Below are 21,262 nucleotides of genomic sequence, written 5' to 3'. Positions count from 1 at the left end.
ACTGAAGTTCAACAGAGAGGTAGAGACTATAAACAAGATATTGAAGTTATTAAAGTAAAAAAAGTACATTTTTACTTTTGTTAGTAAAATAACTGAAGATGACACGTTATTAGGCTCTTTGTCCTTAGACTTCATGGAAAAATATATAATTTAGTATGTGATAGGTCCTTCAATCACAGATGAATTGACCCAGATGAATTACTCTAATTTGCCTCAACATCGTAAAGGTATCATTTTCAGGAGTCTTTGTAGACATTACAGGGTCATCCATCAGGACATACTGAGGCCTGAAGTTCTATTCAAATTTTTTTTATGTATACAATATGGTTTATAAAATATGTGAAAGTTAATTTTTAACAAAGCAAGCAAGAAAACATGTTTATCTTTAAGTAGATCTTAAATTCTACTTAGCTATTATTTTCAAAATATTTATGAATATATAATTAGCACTATGTATTCCAGATATTTAATATGTTGACAAAAGGGCCTGTCTGGCTTTCATTCTATTCCATTAATGATTTAGAAGTATTGAAACTTACAGAGAGAAATTATTATTATTGCCACACAATTCTCTAGGTTTTTTTTTTTTTCTTAAATAATTTATGAAACTGGTGTCTTGTCTTTGAAGGAATCCTTCCTTTACTGTGAGTGTCTGGAGGGCAGGCACATGTGTTACTCAGCAATGTGCCCTCAAGACCTGCCATAGTTTCTAGTTCATAGTGAGTGATAAGAGGATTTTGTTCAATTGAATCGATTAACACCATGCTCTTCAAGGATTAAAGCTCATTCTTTGTTGGATAACTCATGTTGGTTTCAAGGGAAAAAAAATGTCTGATTTTGGGAATCACCAAAATTTCAAATTTTGTAGATCAAGATTAATTACCAAGTAGTTACACATATATACAATTTAATCAACAAGCTTATTAACATTTACAACTAACAGTTGATGGCTGGATTATCTAGAATTTTAATTTTAATCAAAAGATCCTAGAATATATTTATATAATCTGACTAGATTTTCCTTTCAATTTGTCTTATAAGTTAAATTTGGTGTTTTCTCATATTTTGGTTTTCTTTGGGCATTATTTGGCAATTCCTCAGGTAAATGTCAGACATAAGTCATAATATTCACAAATAAAACGTATACCTAAAACTTCAAAAAATACTAAATATATTGTTTTTCATTAAAAAAAATTGAGAGTTGCTGTTGCATTACCTGAATTGTAATTTTTACAATAGAATTGTTAATATCTGATCTATTCCCAAAAAGCTATGTTTTTTTTCTTACTTAAAAGGCTGAATTGTTTTCCTTCATTTGCAGTCATTTTGGCTTTTTCTTCTTTGGCTTAATTCATTTTTCAGCATAATTTTATTATGAAGTTGTTATTTCCATCACATTTTTATATGTAGACTCTAAAAGCTTTGTCCATTTCTATACAGCAGACATTGCTTTTCCATGTTAAGCTCAGATATGTACATATTAACAGCCAGCTCTCTCAGTTTTGAGGATTTTTTTCATCCATCCTTCTCCATCTCAGCCCCATACATGTATTATGTTGTGTATATCTGTTATTCTACCTTTTGGATTGTTATTTAAATTGGAAAAGTGAAGGAACTTATTTTTGTCTTCAGGTCCTTCTACTGTTGAGATGTTGTTTATCAACAGAGGTATTTAAAAGTTTGATGTTTGTCAATAGTTGTTATTGGTTTTGTTTTGTTTTTGTCAAGAGCTATTTGGCAGCCACAAATGGATTAACTATACACTGTGAATTTACAAAATACAACTTTGCAAAGTCACTTGATACATTAAAGTGTGTAGCATTACCTTAGGTATTCTTTCTCTCAAGACGAATGGCAATCAATTAAAATTACTAAGTATTAGAGATCATCTAAAGTTACATGTGTGGTATTTTAGAATTGTAGTTAAAACTGGCTTTAATATGAGGGCCATTATTTCCTCCCCCGACTAGCTACCTTCTATCAGATTTAGCGAAGAAAAAATTCTCCAGCATCTCAGTGTCAGGTCTCACTGAAAGACATTTCTAGCTGTCATTTAAATAGCCAACAAGATTGACAGGATGGAAATTTTTAAAGAAAGAAATAAAATAAATATTAGACATTTCATTTAGAAATTATTACAATTTAACATAGGTCATATTTAAATAACTACAGTTACTGTTTAGAATAGCCCAGCAGAGAACCTGAGTCCAGTAGGCTCTTTTCCGAAATGTCAATTCAATGCCAATGCCTCAGAAGTCGTGGCAGGTTTTGTGAGCAGGGTTTGACCTTCAGCAAATAACCAAAGGTGAGTTCTACCTGTAGAAGACCTGGAGGTGGTATCTGTTTCACACGGATTAGTAGTTTGTTCTTGATTTTTCTTTTTGCCTTTTTCTTATACACTAGACTGGGAAGCTCGTATTGACAGCCATGGGCGGGTCTTTTATGTGGACCATGTTAACCGTACAACCACCTGGCAGCGTCCAACAGCACCAGCCACTCCTGATGGGATGCAGAGATCAGGGTCCATCCAGCAGATGGAGCAACTTAACAGGCGGTTGGTGAACAGCATGCAGAATCCCTATAAACCACAGTGAAAGGAGAATGACAGCTAAAGAAACCCATTACACTTTTCTGCTTAGATGTATGAAGAGGCTGGAGAGTAATTTTGTATCTTAAGAAACCCTTTCATAGTAGGTACTTAGCTAGATTTAGAATTTGGTGGCAGGAGAGGAGCTAAGCCTGAGTGTCATTTAAAGATGGGGAATCTTCTGAACTTCTTGATGTCCCAGGCTTGATAATAGATATTCTTAACCAAGGGACTCATGGAGGCCCACACTCCTACCCCAGGTATTCACCGAGGGTGTCAATGTTCCATGAACCCTCTAGAAATTGTATACAAAATTATACGTGGATGTGCATTTTTTTTGCTAGACTGATCCATATCTGTCATAGATTCCCAAAAGGGCCTGGAATTCCAACAGTTGAAAACATTTCAAGGATAGGTTCCATAGACTTTGAAAAGCTTCCTGGAGAAAAACTGTCTCATATATCACTGTATTTATGTCTACTCTGGTTCCATATTTGCTATATACTCAAAAACACTAATTCTTAAAAAGATTTCATCTTAGAAAAAGAAATGTTTGAAAACATTTTTGAGAATTGTTTTGTCTAAAAACTAAACCCTTAGTAATGAAATTGTAGGATGTCATTTTCATTTTTAACCTGTAAACAAAATCCTAAATAGCATTTCTCCCATGCTTTGTCTTCAAATGCTCAGGCAATAAAAGAGTCCTGATGATTTTCACCTAAAGCATGCTTCTCTGTGTACAACAATAACCAGAAGTTCAATTTTTTTTTGTCTCTAGGTATTTTTAATAGGACTAAATTGTCCTTTTTTTTTTTTTTTTTTGGCTGATACAGTTAACTTTCAAAGGACATTTGCTATCAATAGCCGAACTTTGCTGAATAGGAAGTTGTATCTGCTACCTCCATCTGGACAGATAAAAAGAAAAAGAATTTAGAGACTTGAGAAAAAAAAACTACTTAGGGAAGGACAGATAACCTTGAGATAATTAAGTATTCAGACTCTTCAATACTTACCTTAACCTATTGCTTTCAAGCATTTAAATTTCGTCAGTGATTTGCCATGATAGGGCAGCCACATAAAGTTACACTGCCAGTCTTTATTCACTGCAGATGCAATAACACAAAGGGGTCATTTTTTGATAACCTTCACTTATCAGGAAAAATTTACAACAATCACTGTCTCACAGGAAAACAGAAATATTTCTCAGTCTTGCAAGGAGTTTCCCTTGACTCTTGCCAAGGTGATTGTGAAAATCAAATGTATTTCTTCAAGGAGATGTACACTGAGAAATACAGAGTACACAAAAGCAGTGTGCAGTGACTATGTTCAAACTCGACCACTCCCCAAACTTGGCATACCCTTCCCAGCCTATAAAGCCTTTGCCATATGCTCCCACTGCAGGGAAGTCCCTCATTGCCTGCCTTACCTGGTACACATCTCTGTCTTACAAAGGCCCGATGCAAATGTCACGTGGTCTCTGAAACCTTCCCAGAATCCTCCACTTAAAGCCTGTAGTCATCTCTTCTACAGCCCCATGATCAATCATGTCTACCTCTGTTACAGTCCATACCTCCCCACCTTATTCTTCTGTATCCCCTCTCCCAGTGCCTAGTATGGTACCAGAGCTCAACAGGATTCTGCACAAAACTGTTCCCAATTCAGCAATTTAGTTAATTCCTAAACTTTCAGAATATTCTGAATTAACTAACTCTATCTTCACACATACTTATTAAGCAAGCAGAAAATATAAATATGTATTATCATTTTAAATAATCAATTAAAGTCGGAATTTTAGTTATTTGAGTAAAATTATTGTTCTATCAAGGAATGGAATTTTTAAATGGAAAAAATGATCTATAATCCTACTACTATAAGGTTTAGTTTTTAAAAAAAATTTCCACATGCATGCGCAGTCCTTGCATAGTTATAATGTCTAGTTAGTTTTATATTCACTTTTAACTTACATTATACACATTCTCATATTTGCTACATAGTCTTAAGATTATCATTTAAATAGTTGTATAGTTTTCCAATGCATAAATGTAATTTGTTAACTTAATTTGCCTTATTGTTGTATGTTTTTTTACTACTTTTTATCACTATGTTAGATAAGGCCCAATAGACTCTTAAATATTAGTATTGTCTTGTGGTAGAATGTTTCCTTAGGGTTCAGTGCCCAAAAGAGCAGGTCAGGAGAGATTCACATGGCTTTGATATTTGATATCAATGCCTAAATGTTTTCTAAGGTGGTTCTATGCTTCACTGCTAGCAGCAACAGCTTCACTTCCATACCGTCTTTCGGTGTGTTTTTGCTAAGGTGTTCCTCGTATTTCAGTGGTTTTTATATTTTAGTTCTTGGAGGAAGACTCAACTTTTGTTTCCATGAGCTTTTCTTTTACCAATGGAAGCTCCTCCCACGAGAATTATTTGTTCTTGGGCTTTGTTTTTGTTTGCTTTGGCTTAGTTTTGGAAGGTTTTTTTTTCTTGTTTTGTGTATTCCTGTGGGTGTGTGTCCATTAACAAATTAGGTATTCCAGCTGAATTTCTCACCAATTTCCATAAAATTATTACATAATATAAATAGTTAAACTTTTGCTGCAAAAAAAAAAAAAATAGGAAAGGCACTAAAAGACAATTCTTGATGAAATAGAAGAGACCTAGCTTTCTGACTCCCTCTCTCATCTTTAAAGCAGAGTAAGCCTCTGAGGCTGCAGTTCTGCCCTTGCTAAGTTCTTCCACACATACTTCTGTGTATCTTGCTTTCTCAGGATGCCACTACACTTCATCAAAGATCAGGGATGGGACCTCAAACCTGGAATTTGAAGCTGTTGACTCAGTAAGGCTTGAGATAACCAAGGTTCAACTGAGGACACATGAAACAGGTTGTGAAATTGCTAACATTTTCATCATCAAATAAGATTGTATTTACTCATAAAAATTCTCCTTTATGATCACTTCAGTTGGGAAGGAAAAGAGAGGCTACAACTTGACATTTGTCTAAGCCCTGTTCCAGGTATCTATTGCTGAGTAATAAACCACCCCAAACTTAGTAGCATGAAACAACAATAATTTATTTTCATCATTGTTATTATGATCATCATCATTAGCATTATTTCTCATGATTCTCATGGTTGATTAGATTCAGCAAGGTGGTTCTCTCTCAGGGTATCTTATGGTTACAGTCAGAGGGTGACTAGGGCTGGATACTCACATATCTGGAGGTTAATGCTGGCCATTGGCTTGGTCACATAGACTGGTAAAGTGGTAAATAAACACTAGTATTTCTTTCATCCCCAATATAATTCTTTGCTCATCTCTGACCCCTTACACATAGACTTTCCATGTGACCCGGGCTTCCTCATAGTACAGCCGTTGTGTTCCATCACAAACTGCCACTTAACTGTATCTTCTATTAGTCAAGATAGCCACAAGACCTTCTCAGTTTTAAGGGGAGGGAACATTGATTCTATCTCTTAATAAGAGAGTGGTAAGGTTCTAGAAGAGCATGCAGAACCAAAAATACTGTTGAGCTATTTGTGGAAATGCAACCTGTCATGAACCATTTAAGGTGTCTTCCTGACAGCAGATTCCTTGGTCTTTGGCAGGCCCCTTTCCTTCCCCTGGGCAAGGTTACCCACTTAGGCAGCTTCTCATTGTCACATTCTGTCCCTCCCACTATGGCATGGCTTCACTCTCCGAGTTCCTGCAGAACATTACAGACTGGCATCCTTACCTTCCCCACCATCTCCCTACCACAGAAACACTGAAGTGGTAAATAAACACTAGTATTTCTTTCATCCCCAATATAATTCTTTGCTCATCTCTGACCCCTTCCACATTGTCTTATATGAGACCAGCTCAGGAATGCCTCACAGTAACTTCTCAAGAGTGAATGACTGAGTCTCCCTAAGTAAAATAAAACTTTAAAAAAGCCCCAGACCAGTGACTCTCACACCAAAATGTAGATACTAGTACCTGAAGAACTTGTTAGAAATGCAGGGTTTGATTTTGCTTCAGTTTCTGTAATTATAATGATCACCCAGATGATTTTCTTGCAAGTGGTCTGGAGACCACACTTGAAGAAAAAAATTCCTCTTTAAGGTTAAGGAAAGATGTCATTGGTCTTCAGAAGCCCTGCCACAGCAGATTTTGTCTGTGTAACGGTGTGTCTCCCTTGCCCCCATCTTGGATTATACTTGAAGACCTGGTTATTCAAAGAGCTACATGGACTCGCCCTCCTCCTCCACTTCATGCCTCTTCCTCCACTCCAGCAACTCTTTCTTGAGCATAAGACCCATATAGCAACATTCTCCTGGCTATTGTCACTTGTGTGACCTTAAGGACCTCCAAGTCAACATGTCCAAATCCACACGAAAATCTTTCCTCCTCACTTGCCCATTCTCTTATCCTTTTTCAGTGTTGGCATTTCCTCCTCCCTTGTCTAAGTGAAAGCCTTGAACATCACAATTGCCACCTCCCTTATTCAACCTACATATTCAATCAGATCCCAAATCCTATTGAGTGTACATATAAAATTATTACAAATTCTACTGCTAAACATCTCTTGAATTGGGTCACTTCTCTCATTCCTGCTGTGCCTTGAAGAAAGTGGACGCTGAATCTTAGTTATGTACTTTGGTAGGCTGAGAGATATTAAGTAAAATAGAGGTCATATGGGGAGGGAGAAGGGAGGCTGCTTGAAGTAAAGGAAGTAGAGCAGGGCGAACAGAAAAGAGACAGCTAGACATCTGCCTAAAAATACAACTCAAATTAGGCAAAGCAGGCTATCAGGGCAGGGAAATTTAGGAAATGTCTGTACTTTTCGGTCAGATAGAGGTGATTGAGTGACCCTACAATAAGTATGTTTTCCCTCCCTCAGCATTAGGCTTAAAGATCCAGCAAGGTTTACCACTCCTTCCTGGACCAGGCCTTTAGCATCTTCAGCCTGGACTGATGCAGTAGTCCTCAACTGCTCTCCCCAACTCTATAGGGGACGTCATTCTCAGTATACAGCTGAATCTGTCTCTGTTTTTCAGCAGTTACCAAGCCCCTACAGCAGTTGTTCTCAAAATTGATTCCAGTAGCATCAGTATCACTTGAGAAGTAGCTAGAAATGCAAATTCTTGCCTTCTTCACCCAGACAGACTGAAACAGACAGACTCTGGGAGTATAGCCCTGCAGTCTGTGTTTTAAAAGTCCTGCAGGTGATTCTGATGCAGCTCATTTTGGAGAACTTGTGCCTAGAGAATAACATTCAAACTGCTGCCGGGGCAACCTGCTAGGTGTTCTCTATCTCCCCTCTGCTGGTCTCCTAGCACTGCCCAAGGCCCACATATCCTGTCACCATCAAGCTTCTCAAAGTTCTCCAAAGATGAACTCTTTGGGGCATGTTATCATCTGTGTGTGTGTGTGTGTGTGTGTGTGTGTGTGTATTTTTTTTTCCCCCTGCAAGCTCCCCAGTTAATTCATACTCTGATTTCAAAATGAATATATCTTAGGTGTTTTCTCATCTGTATTCACACAACTCTCACACATCTAAGAGAGCTTTTTCACATTTATTATGGTTTACTTAGAGTTCCTTTTTGACCGTGTGTGTGCAGAGTGTGATGTCATATTCTAGTCTTCTGTTTGATCTGAAAGTCCAGCACAGAGCCTGGAAATATTGGAAGAGTTAGTAAATATTTAGTAGGTATCTGGTAAGGTGACTGACTGGCTGACCAACTGACTAAATCTCCAACCTGGGAAGAAAAATAAAAAGATCCTTTAAATAAGCAGAAAACATTTGGCTGCCATGACATTTATTTTTCTGTCAGCATACTTTTATAGTATAGTATTTCCACAACCCCTGCTAGTTGTATCAGTTACCTGCCAAGTAAAAAAAGGTGAGAAGTAGAAATACTATTTTACTTTGTGGACTTATTATAATAATCTGTAGGTAATTTGATATCTTTATTATAACATTTTAAGTTACTTCCCACAGCTTTATTTTAGATTTCACCAGATTTTGTTTAATGCAAGGTATAGGCAGTTTTTTAATGATTAGTTATTATTTGTGTTGGTTTTTTAAAAAGTCACCATATTTAAAACTCATCATAGTTCACAAAACAAAGAGAAGTCAAAACATCCAGCCATACTTATCTTGGTAATTGTTTTGGCTCTCTTGTGAGAATTTTAAGTATCTTTTTCCTGACATTCAAGACAATTCTTTAAAGATTTCCCCAGTTATCTGATTCAAAGCACCAGCCCCCAACAAATCAACAAACAAGTTAACTCCTTTCTTTCCATTTCCTAATGCAAAGGTATCAAAATATTCAGCGAACCATTGCAGCAGAGAGGCCTGAAGAAGATTCTGGTAGCCAAAGTTGTGAGCAAGCCCCAGCAGGAGGCAGCGGAGGTGGCGGTGGGAGTGACTCAGAGGCTGAATCTTCTCAGTCAAGCTTAGGTATGTAAGGAGATCCTGTTACTGTGTGACAAGGTGTATTGAGTCCCTCTCCTTACCTTGTGGCATTGTGCTATGCCCTAGGGGAAAGAGCAATGGAATGGGTGGAGGTCAGGGCAGAGGATAAAAAGACAAGGTACCAATAAGGTAAAACAGACAGAAGTTTCCCACTAGAAACTAAAGAAGTGGATTCGCATAAAGAGAACACCGGCACCATGGCTTGGGGGTCTGAAGACAGAAAAGCAGATGATTTCCAGGGACTCAGGGCTGAGTTTTCTACAGTACTTGTGCATCAAGGCAATTTTTTCAGTAGCTTAATTATTTCTAGTTAAGTAAATTTATTTGTGGTTATCCTAAGGATTTTCCACTTATAAATAAAACATGCAATAAAAAATTCAGTTTACTTCAAAAGAGCCACATAACAACACTACAAATAAGAATACTTACTTGTTTGTTTTTGGGATAAAATACAATTCTCCCTGAGGGAGTACTTGAGAGTAAAGAGATTTTTCCCTTGGGCTTATGGTTATGCACATGATATGAGAGCCTTTCTACCAAATACTATAGGTATCTGGTTGTCATTTCTTCCAAACTGTCAGAGTGAACTCAGATGAGAATATTCAAAAGGCATAAGAGACTGGCTTTCACTTTTTATACCTGTAATGACATAAAATGATCACAGTGACATCCTAATAATCTACTTTTTTAAATTGAGTTAAGCAATGGTAAATTTATTTGCAAAAAGAAAGCTCAGAAAATAGTCTGAGTAAGCAAGTTTGTGTTTCCAGTCTTGCCAGGTCTCAGCTCTCTATGATAATGCAGAATAGTGGACAATTTTATACATTCTTTTAAATGTATGTACACAGTTCCACCAACAATTTTAATTGCCTCTATTTTATTTTATCAGATATGCTAACTAAATTGACTAATTTAGGCTTTTCTATCATTAATTTCTTTGACCTTCTGAGAGCAATGTGGTAAAGTGGTTGAGTAATTAAAAACATGAGAAACGAAGGAGCAGAAAATATATTTATGAATTTAGTATTAGATCCGCTGGCATTTACTGTATAACAAACTCCCAAAGCTTAGTAGCTTAAACTCACATCCATGCGTTTATCCCACAGTCCTGCAGGTGGGCAATTTGAGCAGAGCTAAGCTGGGTGATTCCTCAGGACACCTCAGGGCTCATCCATGCATCCTTGGTCAGCTGTCAGATCGGCCATGGTCTGTTTGCCCTGAGAGGGCCTCAACTAGGGTAGCTTGTTTCTCTTCCCGTGGCTACTCATCTTGTACTCATGGTGATGGTAGAGTTCTGAATGAAAATGGGGACATACAGGCTTCTTGAAACCCTGGCTTCAAATCTCCGCCAAATTCTGTGGTTAAAACCAGATACATGGCCAGCTCAATTCAACAAGGGGAGACACATGCAGATGGATGTGGATGCAGGGAGGGGAAGAATTGTGGCCTTTCCTGCAAACAACCTATCGCAGCTTCGATTAGAAATTTATAAAGAAAGAAAAAAGTAATTGATATAAAAGAGAAAAGGTATTCAAGGACTTGAGGCTAACTGAAGTTATACAGGAAACTCCTAGGACATAATGGTTCTTAACTGACATACACAAAGTGATATGACTCCTAGTCAGATCTCTGTAACATCTGGTTGTTTCTCTGTAATACCTGGTCATATCACCAACTCCTGGTCAGATTACTATTAAAAACAATAGCTGACTCCAACTGTATAAGTGAAGGCTTGTGTGCTGCTGGTGTACAGAGAAATACTGTGTTTGAAATGACTTTTCTCCAATGCACTTTGTTGCTTTGCTTCACTTTTTCCAGATCTGAGAAGAGAAGGGTCACTTTCTCCAGTAAATTCACAAAAAATCACCTTGTTGCTGCAGTCCCCAGCAGTCAAGTTCATCACCAATCCGGAATTCTTCACTGTGCTGCATACCAATTATGTGAGTGATCCAAAATGGCAAAGTGAACATGGCTTGGCTTCAGCAAAGACCCAAAATACAACTTTGCAAAGTCACTTGATACATTAAAGTGTGTAGCATTTTAACCCAGGCAAGAAAAAAAAAAAAAAAGTTCAGTCCGCTCTTTTTACCCTGTGTAATAATCCCAAAAAGGAGGAGAGCTGGATTTAGAAATGCTGTTGCTTCTTCAGGTTTTTCGTTAGACTCAAGTGTGTTAATGGCAGTGAAAGTTCTTTGCAAAAAAATATTAGTTTTATTATTGTTAAAATTTTTAAAGGAACAAGATTATGAAGTTGACAGATTCCCTTTAGCCTGAATCATTTTATAAAATCACTTTTATTAATGAAATTTTAAAATAGATTTATTCTAGATGAATAACTAGGTTAATTTTTAATATAATTAGTCATTTTAAATATCACACTTAAGTTAAATTCGATGCAATTGTTTACATATGTAGTTTTTTTTTTTCAATTTGTGTGTATTTTCAAGAAAGCAATGACACGACATCACTATTTTCATTAATTCTTTTATTCAATAACATTTTCTGTAGTTCAGGCACGGATTTAGGTGCTAAAATCACAAAGACAGATTAGGCTGATACCTAAATAGCAGGAGCTCTGTTTTGCAAAGCAACAGACATGTAAAAAGACCTGTCTAATGTGTCCAGACAGGACCTGACCTCAGTGAGGAATGAAATGCTCTGCAAACACAGGAGATGGAACATCGGGAAACATTCTTGAGGAGGCAACTGCTGAATTGAGTCTTGAAGGTTGAAAGTGTCCAGGGAAGAAGTTGCAGGCAGAAGGAGAAGGGGCCAAGGGTTGGTCCAGTGTGGCTAGAATGTGGTGACAAGCAAAGGTGGTAAGAAGGGCTAGAGAATGAGTAGGGGAATGCCTGGTAAGACATAAATAAGAACCTGGATCTACTTCAATAGGCAACAGGAACCAACAGCAGTCTTAAACATTGGCATTAAATGATCAAGGTGTTTGATGAAGTATTTTCTCTGGTGGAAGTGTGGGAGAAACTGAGGAGCTAAGACTAGAGGCTGATTCAGCTGCTCAAGTGAGAGATGATCAAGGCCTGCCCTAAGTAAGGGGCTGGTTGTATAGAAAGGAATGATTCAGTTCAGGAGCTATTTCTGCATAGAATCAATAACAGTGCTTGGGACCACTGAGATTTAAGGGAAATGGGAGATGAGGACTCAAGAAAGTCTGAATTCTTTTTGCTTTGGTCACCTGTTAGGTAGTGACTCCATTAGGCAGATGTAGTAGTTTGATGAGGTGACAAAGGTTGTTGCAGGGGTAAAAGGAGATCAGTTTTTAGTAGGTTACATCTGCGAGGCCTCTGAGATATAGAGTGGTTAGACCCAGAGCAGCTGCCCAGTGGTGCAGGGGTGAGTAACAAAGAGACAACGATGCCAGAAATTGTTGCCCTCAGCACTGGGCACCAGGGGGCACTAAGCTGAAAGGAGCCACTGTACCAGCCTGCTCTGGCTACAAGCAGTCTTTCATATCATCACACCACCACACACACACACACACACACACACACACACACACACCATCCCCATGTGCCATGAATTGTCATTTGCACAATTAGAAACTACTGGAACTTTTAAAATTTCTTTCTTATTCCCCAACCCCTTCACACACATTTATACAGAGGATTCAAAGGAGTGACAGACCTCTGAAGTCCTGCCTTAAATCCCAGGAAGCCTAAATTAAGAATTCCTGAGGTAGACAGATAAGAAGAAAAAGGCAGACCTGTGTAGTCAAAGAAGGATCCATGAAAGAGAGACAGGAATGATGCTCAGAGAGATAGAGAGAGTCTTAAGAGAGGCAATCTGCTAAGAGAGAGGGAGGAGGGAAGATAAAGGAAGAACAAAGGAGTAGAGATTTTGAGATGCACGAGGAGGTCAACTGTGTCCAAGGCTGTGAAGCAGCAGGTAGAGTTAGGATCTCAAACAGGTTTAAGGGTACTCATTTAATTTTTGAGCAAAATCTCTTCTCTGAGGCTATGCCCTTGAGGCTTACAATAAATGGCTGTGCAGCAATCACATTATATCACATTTAGGTGCTCAGAGTGTACTTGGTCTGTGTTTTTATTTATCCTCCACTCTCTACTCCAATTGGTTCTGACCCCATCTCAGAATGCCTACCGAGTCTTCACCAGTAGCACCTGCTTAAAGCACATGATTCTGAAAGTCCGGCGGGACGCACGCAATTTTGAACGCTACCAGCACAATCGGGACTTGGTGAATTTCATCAACCTGTTTGCAGACACTCGGCTGGAATTGCCCCGGGGCTGGGAGATCAAAACAGACCAGCAGGGAAAGGTGAGTATGACTGTTGTGTAGGCTTTTCGTCAAAGAAGCTCTTTCCTGGAAGGAGAAGACAGTGAGAAAGTGGGGAGAGAGTTTGGTAAGGAGAGGAAAGCCTGTGTGTCTGATACATGCCATTCACCACTAGTAGGAAGGGGAGAGTAATTATCCACAGCAGGGTTTTTGTCCTGTGCATTGTAGGATGTTTAGCAGCATCCCTGGCTTCTGCCCACTAAGGCCAATAGCATCCAACTCTCCCCAAGCTGTGACTTTGCTATATATCCCCTGGGGGACAAAATCACATCCAGTTGAAAACTACTGTCTACTGTCTACATCTTTTTAAATTTAGCTTTGGAACTTGAAACCAGATTCTGTTTAAATCTCTTTTTACTGTTTTGCCTCCTTAGACAACTATAACTCTCAAGAAATTAAATTATTAGTTAAATAGGAGTGACATTATTAGATTGCTCATTGCGATTTCTCTAATAAGCCTTCAGTACTCATTAAAACAGCCTGGCAAACAGTGATGGGATATATTGAGCCTGAGTCATGTTAACTGGCTTGCATTTTGCCTTTGTATGACCTTAACCAAAACTGGTCCTTCCCAGCAATGCTTTAGAAGCCTAGCTGAGTTTGCTAAAATGAGAATGTTTTTATCTCAATCACCATCAGCCAACTCAATGTAATTATAGGACAAGCCAAAAGTTTACTAAAGAATTGTCCTTGCAATCTTTTGCAAACTTTGGTACAAAGAACCCCTCCCTCTTCTAGGATCAAAGAAATCAGAAGCCTCACCAGCAGATATGTTTTTCAGTGGAAAACTGCATTACGCAGTTCCTTTCCTCTATGATTGTTAACCTGGAAAGCCACAATTCCTCCAAGTGAGTTGATGGGGTGTTATTGCCCCTGGGAGCCACAAACCCTCTCCCACAAACCCCTTAGTGTGCCTCAGCACTTGGACTCTAGAGTATGTGGAGAAAGATTATGTCTACTTAATGCAAGTCTGTTAATATAAGGAAGCTCTATGACCTGCTCCTCTGCAGTTGGGGATTAATTAAGGAAAAGGGGGTGCCTTGTTAGCAGAAAAGCCACTATAGCCAGAATCTGCTCCCCAAGACCTTCTCATTTACAAGATGTATCCTCCTCTGGGAGAATGACAGTGATTTATACTGTGAAGACTTGCTGATGTATGTTAGTATAGGAAATAAAGTCTGAGCCAGAACAGAAAGTAAAGAATCAGTGCTAGGGTGTAAGTGCCTTGTCTCAGTGGTCTGCAGTGGTGGCCATGTTTGCATTTATTGCTTAACCAATATGCCAAGAGGACACCACTATGAATCAATGAACAGAAAGGCAGTGTTTTTTATGCAAAGAGCACACACGAATATAAACTGATTGTTTAGCCTTGGATTTCCATGACTGAAGATCTCACACTAAGCTACAAATAGCAGGGAGCCCATGGAATGCAGGAAGGCCCGAAATGCAATAAGCCCTGGTCTTCCATGGCACGCATCACCTTCTAGTCCTCACACAACTAGAAAGCACAACAGCTGAGACATGCACTGAATATTTAATCATTTTAAAATGCATATTAGGGAATTTCTAGCAAGACATTTTCCCTTTAATTTTGTTTAGTGTGATAGTATCATACATAAGAAAGAAAAAAGTCTAAATTTGAAATGGAAAGACTTGAGTTCTGCTTTCAGTTATGATACAAACTAGCTGCTTGACGACAGACACACACAAAAAGGGTCTCTCTGACTCCCTATTAATTGAATACACACACAGACTCACAGTTGTCAGACAAAATTTCTAAGAGGCAAATCATGTACTGAACTATAATAGTAACCTTAAATTTGAAATGTGCAACCACAATCCATAGGATAGAGAGGAACGATAGAGAGTAATGGAAAAAAATAGAGGTAGGAAGACTTGTACCGGGTCTGGCCCATCCCATTCCAGACATATGACCCTGTAAAAGTCACTTCACCTCTCTGAGTCTCTTATCAATTTTGCTTATCATAAAGTAGCAATAATAATGCCTGCCTTGCCTTCATGATTTTATAACTGACATAAAAAGTAAGTTAATGTGAGAATCTGCTTCTTGCTTTATTGGCACATTCAGAGATGGTAAGCTTCACTTTTAGTATGCACTGTGGTAAGAATACAAGAAATGAGGCCAAGTTGTTTGGTGTCTTTGCATGCATAGTCATCCTCACAAAGGGTCACAGAGACAAAGACTAAAGCAAAGAACAAAATGGCATCTGACTCATTTGTCATTTTAAAAGTCTGACAGAGGAGGATACAGGACACAACCTCTCACTAACTTTGGTAGAGATTGCCTGTGGGCCTCAAGTGAGTTCTAGGGCTGAGCTGAGGAAGGTGACTATTATCCAGAGAGGTGCTGGAGCTGAGGGCATGGGACTGGGGGCAAAGGGGGAGATCCCTATTGAGGCAGACATGAAATGGTGGCAGGAATGAAAAGAACAAAATGAGGAGGGACCTATGAAGACATACTATTATGCAAAGGAAACAGAATCATGATCTAAGAAAATTATATCTCATAGTATAATTTTCTTCAGAAAATAGAAATGAATTTTTAAAAGATATCTGCTTGTCATCCACAAAATGATACAGGAGCACATGACTTCTATTGAGCAAGAAGAAGCCATGAACAAAAAACAAGCTGAGAGGAACGAGACATAAGAAAATAAAACTAATATATGATCTAGCAATCCCACTTCTGGGTGTATATGTGTGTGTGTGTGTGTGTGTGTGTGTGTGTGTGTGTGTGTGTTGTGTGTGTGTGTGTGTGTATAAATTAAATCAAAATCTTGATTTTGATGCAATAGCTGGGCTCCCATGTTTCTTGCAGAATTATTCATAGTACACAAAATATGGAAATAACCTAAATGTCCATTGATGAATGAATATACAAAGAAAATGTGGCATAAGCATGCAATGGAATATTATTCAGCCTTTAAAAAGAGGAAATTCTGACACATGTGACAACATGAATAGACCTGGAAGACATGTTAGGGTAAATCAGCGAGTCACAGGAAAAGAAATATTGTATGATTCTACTAATATGAATTTATGAACTAGTCAACCTCATAGAAACAGATTAGATTGCAAGAAAAAAATGTAATAGCATAAAGATAAAACACAGCAGAAATGCTATGTAAAATCGAATCACTGATAGAGAATCTGAACACAGAAGCAACCCCCAAGTGGTAGGAAGAAACTGGATTGCAAAAAGTGAAGGAAAAGTTTTAAACAATGCAAAAACAATGAAAAAGAAAAAAAACATAGCTCACCTTCTCAGTGAGGCCTACCCTAACTATTCAATTTAATACCACAAGCTCCCACAAGATCCCTAACCCATGCGCTCACTGTATAATTTACATATGTGTTAAGTTTCCTGTTTCGTCTGTTTCTCCTAGCAGAATTTTAGGCTCTTTGAGAGCAGGAATCTTTGTTTTGCTCATAGATGAAATCCCAAGAGCATAGATTAGAGCTTGGCACATAGTTGGCAATCAATAAATCTCTGTTGTATGAATGACTTATAGATGTTCCTGAGGCAGAAACCAGATTAATATGTACAGCCATAGTAATTAAATATTAAATATTAATTTAATTAAATCATTAAATATTGAAAATAAAATGTGATCTAAAACATTGTTCAGGTGGGCAAGTTAATTGGGCTTAGTGAATTATAATAAAATTAATTAAAACAAATTCTATATCTACACATACTCTCGAATGTCTTCTTTTTGATCTTATCAATATATAGCCATGGTAATATGACAGTTACCTACAAAAGAATAAAAATCAGACAAGCTTTAAATTTCCCATTCATAAAACTAAACTATAGAAATGCACAGAACAAAACTACAGGTTATTGATGAAAAAGGCTATAGCCCAATCATCCTGTATCCAGACAAATTGGTATCATCGAAGTGTAAATACACTAGGAAAACAATGTCATGTGCAAGATTTCAGAGCTTACCCTACTCTTTTACTCATCCTAAGAAAACACTAAAGCTATTCTCCAGGTGGCTCACAATATAGCAGAACAGGAAATCAATAACGGAAAAATTATAGTATAGAAGGACTGGTGGTGAATATTTAAATAAATCACATACATAAATATAAATGAAAATAATTGCTGTTAAATGCTTCAAAATATATCAGAAAATATATAATAAAATACTATAAAAATGTACAATAAAAAAGGAATAGTTTTATAGGAACGTTTTGGATCACTATCCCGAAACTAGAATGAAAAAGAAGAGGAAGCAGGAAGAGGGCAGGTGAGGAGTGCAAGGAAAGTTGTGCTGACTTCCTAGTTGTGTTTAAAGGTGTCAGATTGGATAATTTGAAAAACAAAGACTAAATGTAGTTAAAAGGCAACTGTTTGTTTGTATCATTCAGAACAAGATTTTTTTCTCTTTTGAATTTCTACAAAAAAAATGAACATAATATAGTTATATAGCAAAACACATACACAAAAAAAAAAAAACCCACAAGAAAACAATGAAACTGGAAACAATAAAAATAAGATAACAAAGGTAAAGCCAAGCATAAAGTTAAAAATGATAAGTGAAAATAAGATAAACTTAGGTACCAAAAGGAAACACTTTCAGATTTGGTAATAAACAGATCTGGCTTATAAAAAAGACATCACTACAAAATGATTTATCCAGGCACTAAAAGTAGAAACCATAAAAAAAAAGAATATGTTTACATGTCAAAAAAGAAAGCTACCATAAATATTTAAAAGGTACACAAAAAAATTGAAGAAAACATTTACAATATGTATGACACCAGGATAATATTTGAGATGTAAAAAAAAAGTAAAAATAAAATAACTCAAACCTTCATCTTAGATAATTTTAAGAAATCCAGTCAAAAAAAAAGAGAAATGATTCAGAAAGTTTAAAAATAAAAAATAAATATTAATACAGTGTGAAACAATAACAGAAAAATTAATGGTAGTGTATTAATATCAGACAAAAAGGAGTTCAAATTCAGAATCATTAAATGGTATCAAATAAAGACTTTATGTTAATCAATGGCACAATTAAAATATACAATAACCATAAATTTTATAAGCCAAATAACATCATATTATATTACATAAAGAAAACTAAAAGAAAAATATGAAAGGAAATGAAAGAAATGCAGTTATAGTAGAAAAATGTGTTTTATACCTATCGGATTACCTAAAAAAAATAAGTCAGGATTTAAATAATATAATTTTGTGTTATGGAACTTAGTTTAAAATAGAGCTTTCATGGTTCTTAATTATCTACAATTTTTATTTGTCACTTATATCTCAATAAAAATGAAAAAAATAGAGCTGGCATGAGTGGACAAACAAAAGCGTTGTAATGTCTGCAATGGAATGTTATTCATTGCTAAAAATAAAGAAATTCAATTAATTACTACAATGATGAACCTTGAAAACATGCTGAGTGAAATAAGACACAGAAGAATAAATATTCTCACGTGAGAAATCTAGACTAGTCAAAGATATAGAGACAGAAAGTAGAATAGCTGTCACCAGGGGCCGGGGGAAGGAGAGAATAAGGAGTTATTTTTAAGTAAGTACAGTCTCAGTTTGGGAAATGAAAAAGTTTGGAACATGAATAGTGGTAATGGTTTACACAACAATGAATATACTTAATGCCACTAAATTGTACACTTAAAAATGATTAAACTCTGCTGCACCTACTGTGAGGATGAAGACCATTCTCGGCACTCAGACTGTCAGTATTCTAGAAAAAGTAGATATCACTCTGAAAGGACACATGATTATTGTGAAGGGCCCCAGAGACACCCATTGGAGAGACTTCAATCACATTGATGTAGAACTTGGTGTCCTTGGGAAATAAAAAAGAAGAGACTCTAGGTTGACAAATGATGGGGAAATAAAAAGGAACCTGGCTACTGTTCGCTATCTGTAGTCATATACAGAACATGATCGAGGTGTTACACTGGGCTTCCAAGATGAGGTCTGTGTATGCTCACTATCCATCAATGTCGTTGTTCAGGAGAATGGCTCTCTTGTTAAAATTCAAAATTTCTTGGGTGAAAAATACATCTGCAGAGTTAGGATGAGGTCAGGTGTTACTTGTTCAGTATCTGAAGCCCAGAAAGATGAGTTAATTCTTGAAGGAAGCAACATTTAACTTGTATCAAATTCAGCATCTTCGATTCAATAAGCCACAATAGTTACAAAGATATAAAATTTTTTGATGGCATCTGTTTCTGAAAAAGAAACAGTTCAGCAGGCTGATCGATAAGGTCTAAGTTGTCCAGCTACAGAAATGTCAAGATATTGGATGATTCCTCAGAATTCTTTGTGCTTTTCTAAAGATGTAATAAAAATTATGTATTGAAAAAAAAAAGCGATTAGAATGGTAAAGTTTATGCTATGTATATTTTACCACAATTTAAAAAAAAAGACAAAGCTTACTTCTTATCAAGATCTTTTAGAACTTTTTCCTTAAGTGATAACCTTTCATAACACAAAGAATACCAAAAAATAAATAATACTCAGATTACATTCCATGGCCACAAAGAATAAAGTTAAATTTTAAATAACGAATTTAAACATAACCATTAAAAACAAAATGTTTGCTAATTAGTGATTCAAAACAATGTTGTAGGTGACTATTGGGTTTAAAATAATATAAAGACATTGAGAAATTATTGAAAATACATGCGAGCAATACTTAATAAAACATGGGATATAAAAAGGCTGTACTCAAAAGTTTAGCACCATTGAAAGTTTTATCAAACAAGAAAAATAAAATATGGTTTCAAATCAATAACTTAGAGAAAAGATAAAAAGTAACAGTAACTAAAGCAAAAATTCATCTCGAAATTTGTCTGAAATTAATAGATCATAACCCGGCAATGTGTGAATTAGAAATACACATAGATGATAGATAGATAGATAGATAGATAGATAGATAGATAGATAGATAGATAGATAGATAGATGATAGATAGATGATAGATATGAGATAGATAGATAGATAGATAGATGATAGATAGATAGATGATAGATAGATAGATAGATAGATAGATAGATAGATATAATAAGTATGAGGAGATCTAGGCAAGATGGTGGAGTAGGAAAATGTCATGCTTGCCTCCTTCCATGACCACATTAAAATTACAATTAAGTTATAGAACAATCAACATGGAGAATCTTTTGAGGACTAGCTGAACGGAACTCCTATAACTAAAAATATAGAGAAAAGGTCATGTTAAGATTTATAGGAGGGGCAGAAACTTAAAACAGGCTGACCCCACACCCCTGTGTATGGTTGAGCATAGGGAAGGATATCTTGACTACAGATGTCCACCCAGAGGAGTGATGGGTCCCAGCCCTATACCAGGCTCCCAAGCCCAGGATTCCAGTCCTAGGAAGAGGAGTCCCCACAATATCTGGCTGTGAACATCAGCAAGGATTCTATCAGTTGAGTTGAAATAAACAGAAGGCAGCTGAAAACACCAGGCATCATTTTACAGAGTCCATGTTCACTCATTCACAAGCACTCACCCTGAGCTCCAGCAAAGGGATGGTGACTTGGGAGGCACCGAAGATATACAGGGAAAGACTGAGTTGTGTGGCTTCAAGGTGAGGGCTATAAAGACAGCCGTCATTATCCCTGTGTTGAGCCTGCTTTCCATGTAGCCTGTAGTTGGGCGCCATTTGTCCTATGTTGAGCGCTCCCCCAACACAACCAAATCTAAATCTGCATCGGCCTGGTGAATTCTGCTTGCTCCACCCTAGTGACTCCCTGGGACCCCGTTCCACCCAATTCACACAATGCTGAAGGTACTTTCAGTGGCCAGGCAACCAGCTTCTCCCTATACACCACAGTAGGCTCTTTTAGCAGCAAATAGCCAGCTTCACCTTGCACACTG

General features: G+C 37.0%; 1 protein-coding gene across 1 annotated transcript in view; it reads left to right on the top strand.

The window, feature by feature from the left end:
- HECW1 (HECT, C2 and WW domain containing E3 ubiquitin protein ligase 1) overlaps window positions 1–21,262 on the top strand; it is a 469,328-nt gene that overhangs the window by 325,248 nt on the left and 122,818 nt on the right. The window contains exons 12-15 of the mRNA XM_039849134.1: window positions 2,404–2,554; window positions 8,887–9,029; window positions 10,863–10,984; window positions 13,152–13,337. Coding sequence (XP_039705068.1) covers window positions 2,404–2,554; window positions 8,887–9,029; window positions 10,863–10,984; window positions 13,152–13,337 — 602 coding nt within the window. The remainder of the gene's footprint in view (window positions 1–2,403; window positions 2,555–8,886; window positions 9,030–10,862; window positions 10,985–13,151; window positions 13,338–21,262) is intronic.

The sequence above is a fragment of the Pteropus medius genome, unplaced genomic scaffold (assembly GCF_902729225.1).
Source record: "Pteropus medius unplaced genomic scaffold, Ma_sr-lr_union100, whole genome shotgun sequence".
NCBI classification, from domain to species: domain Eukaryota; kingdom Metazoa; phylum Chordata; class Mammalia; order Chiroptera; family Pteropodidae; genus Pteropus; species Pteropus medius.
This window is presented reverse-complemented; position numbering and strand designations above follow the sequence as displayed.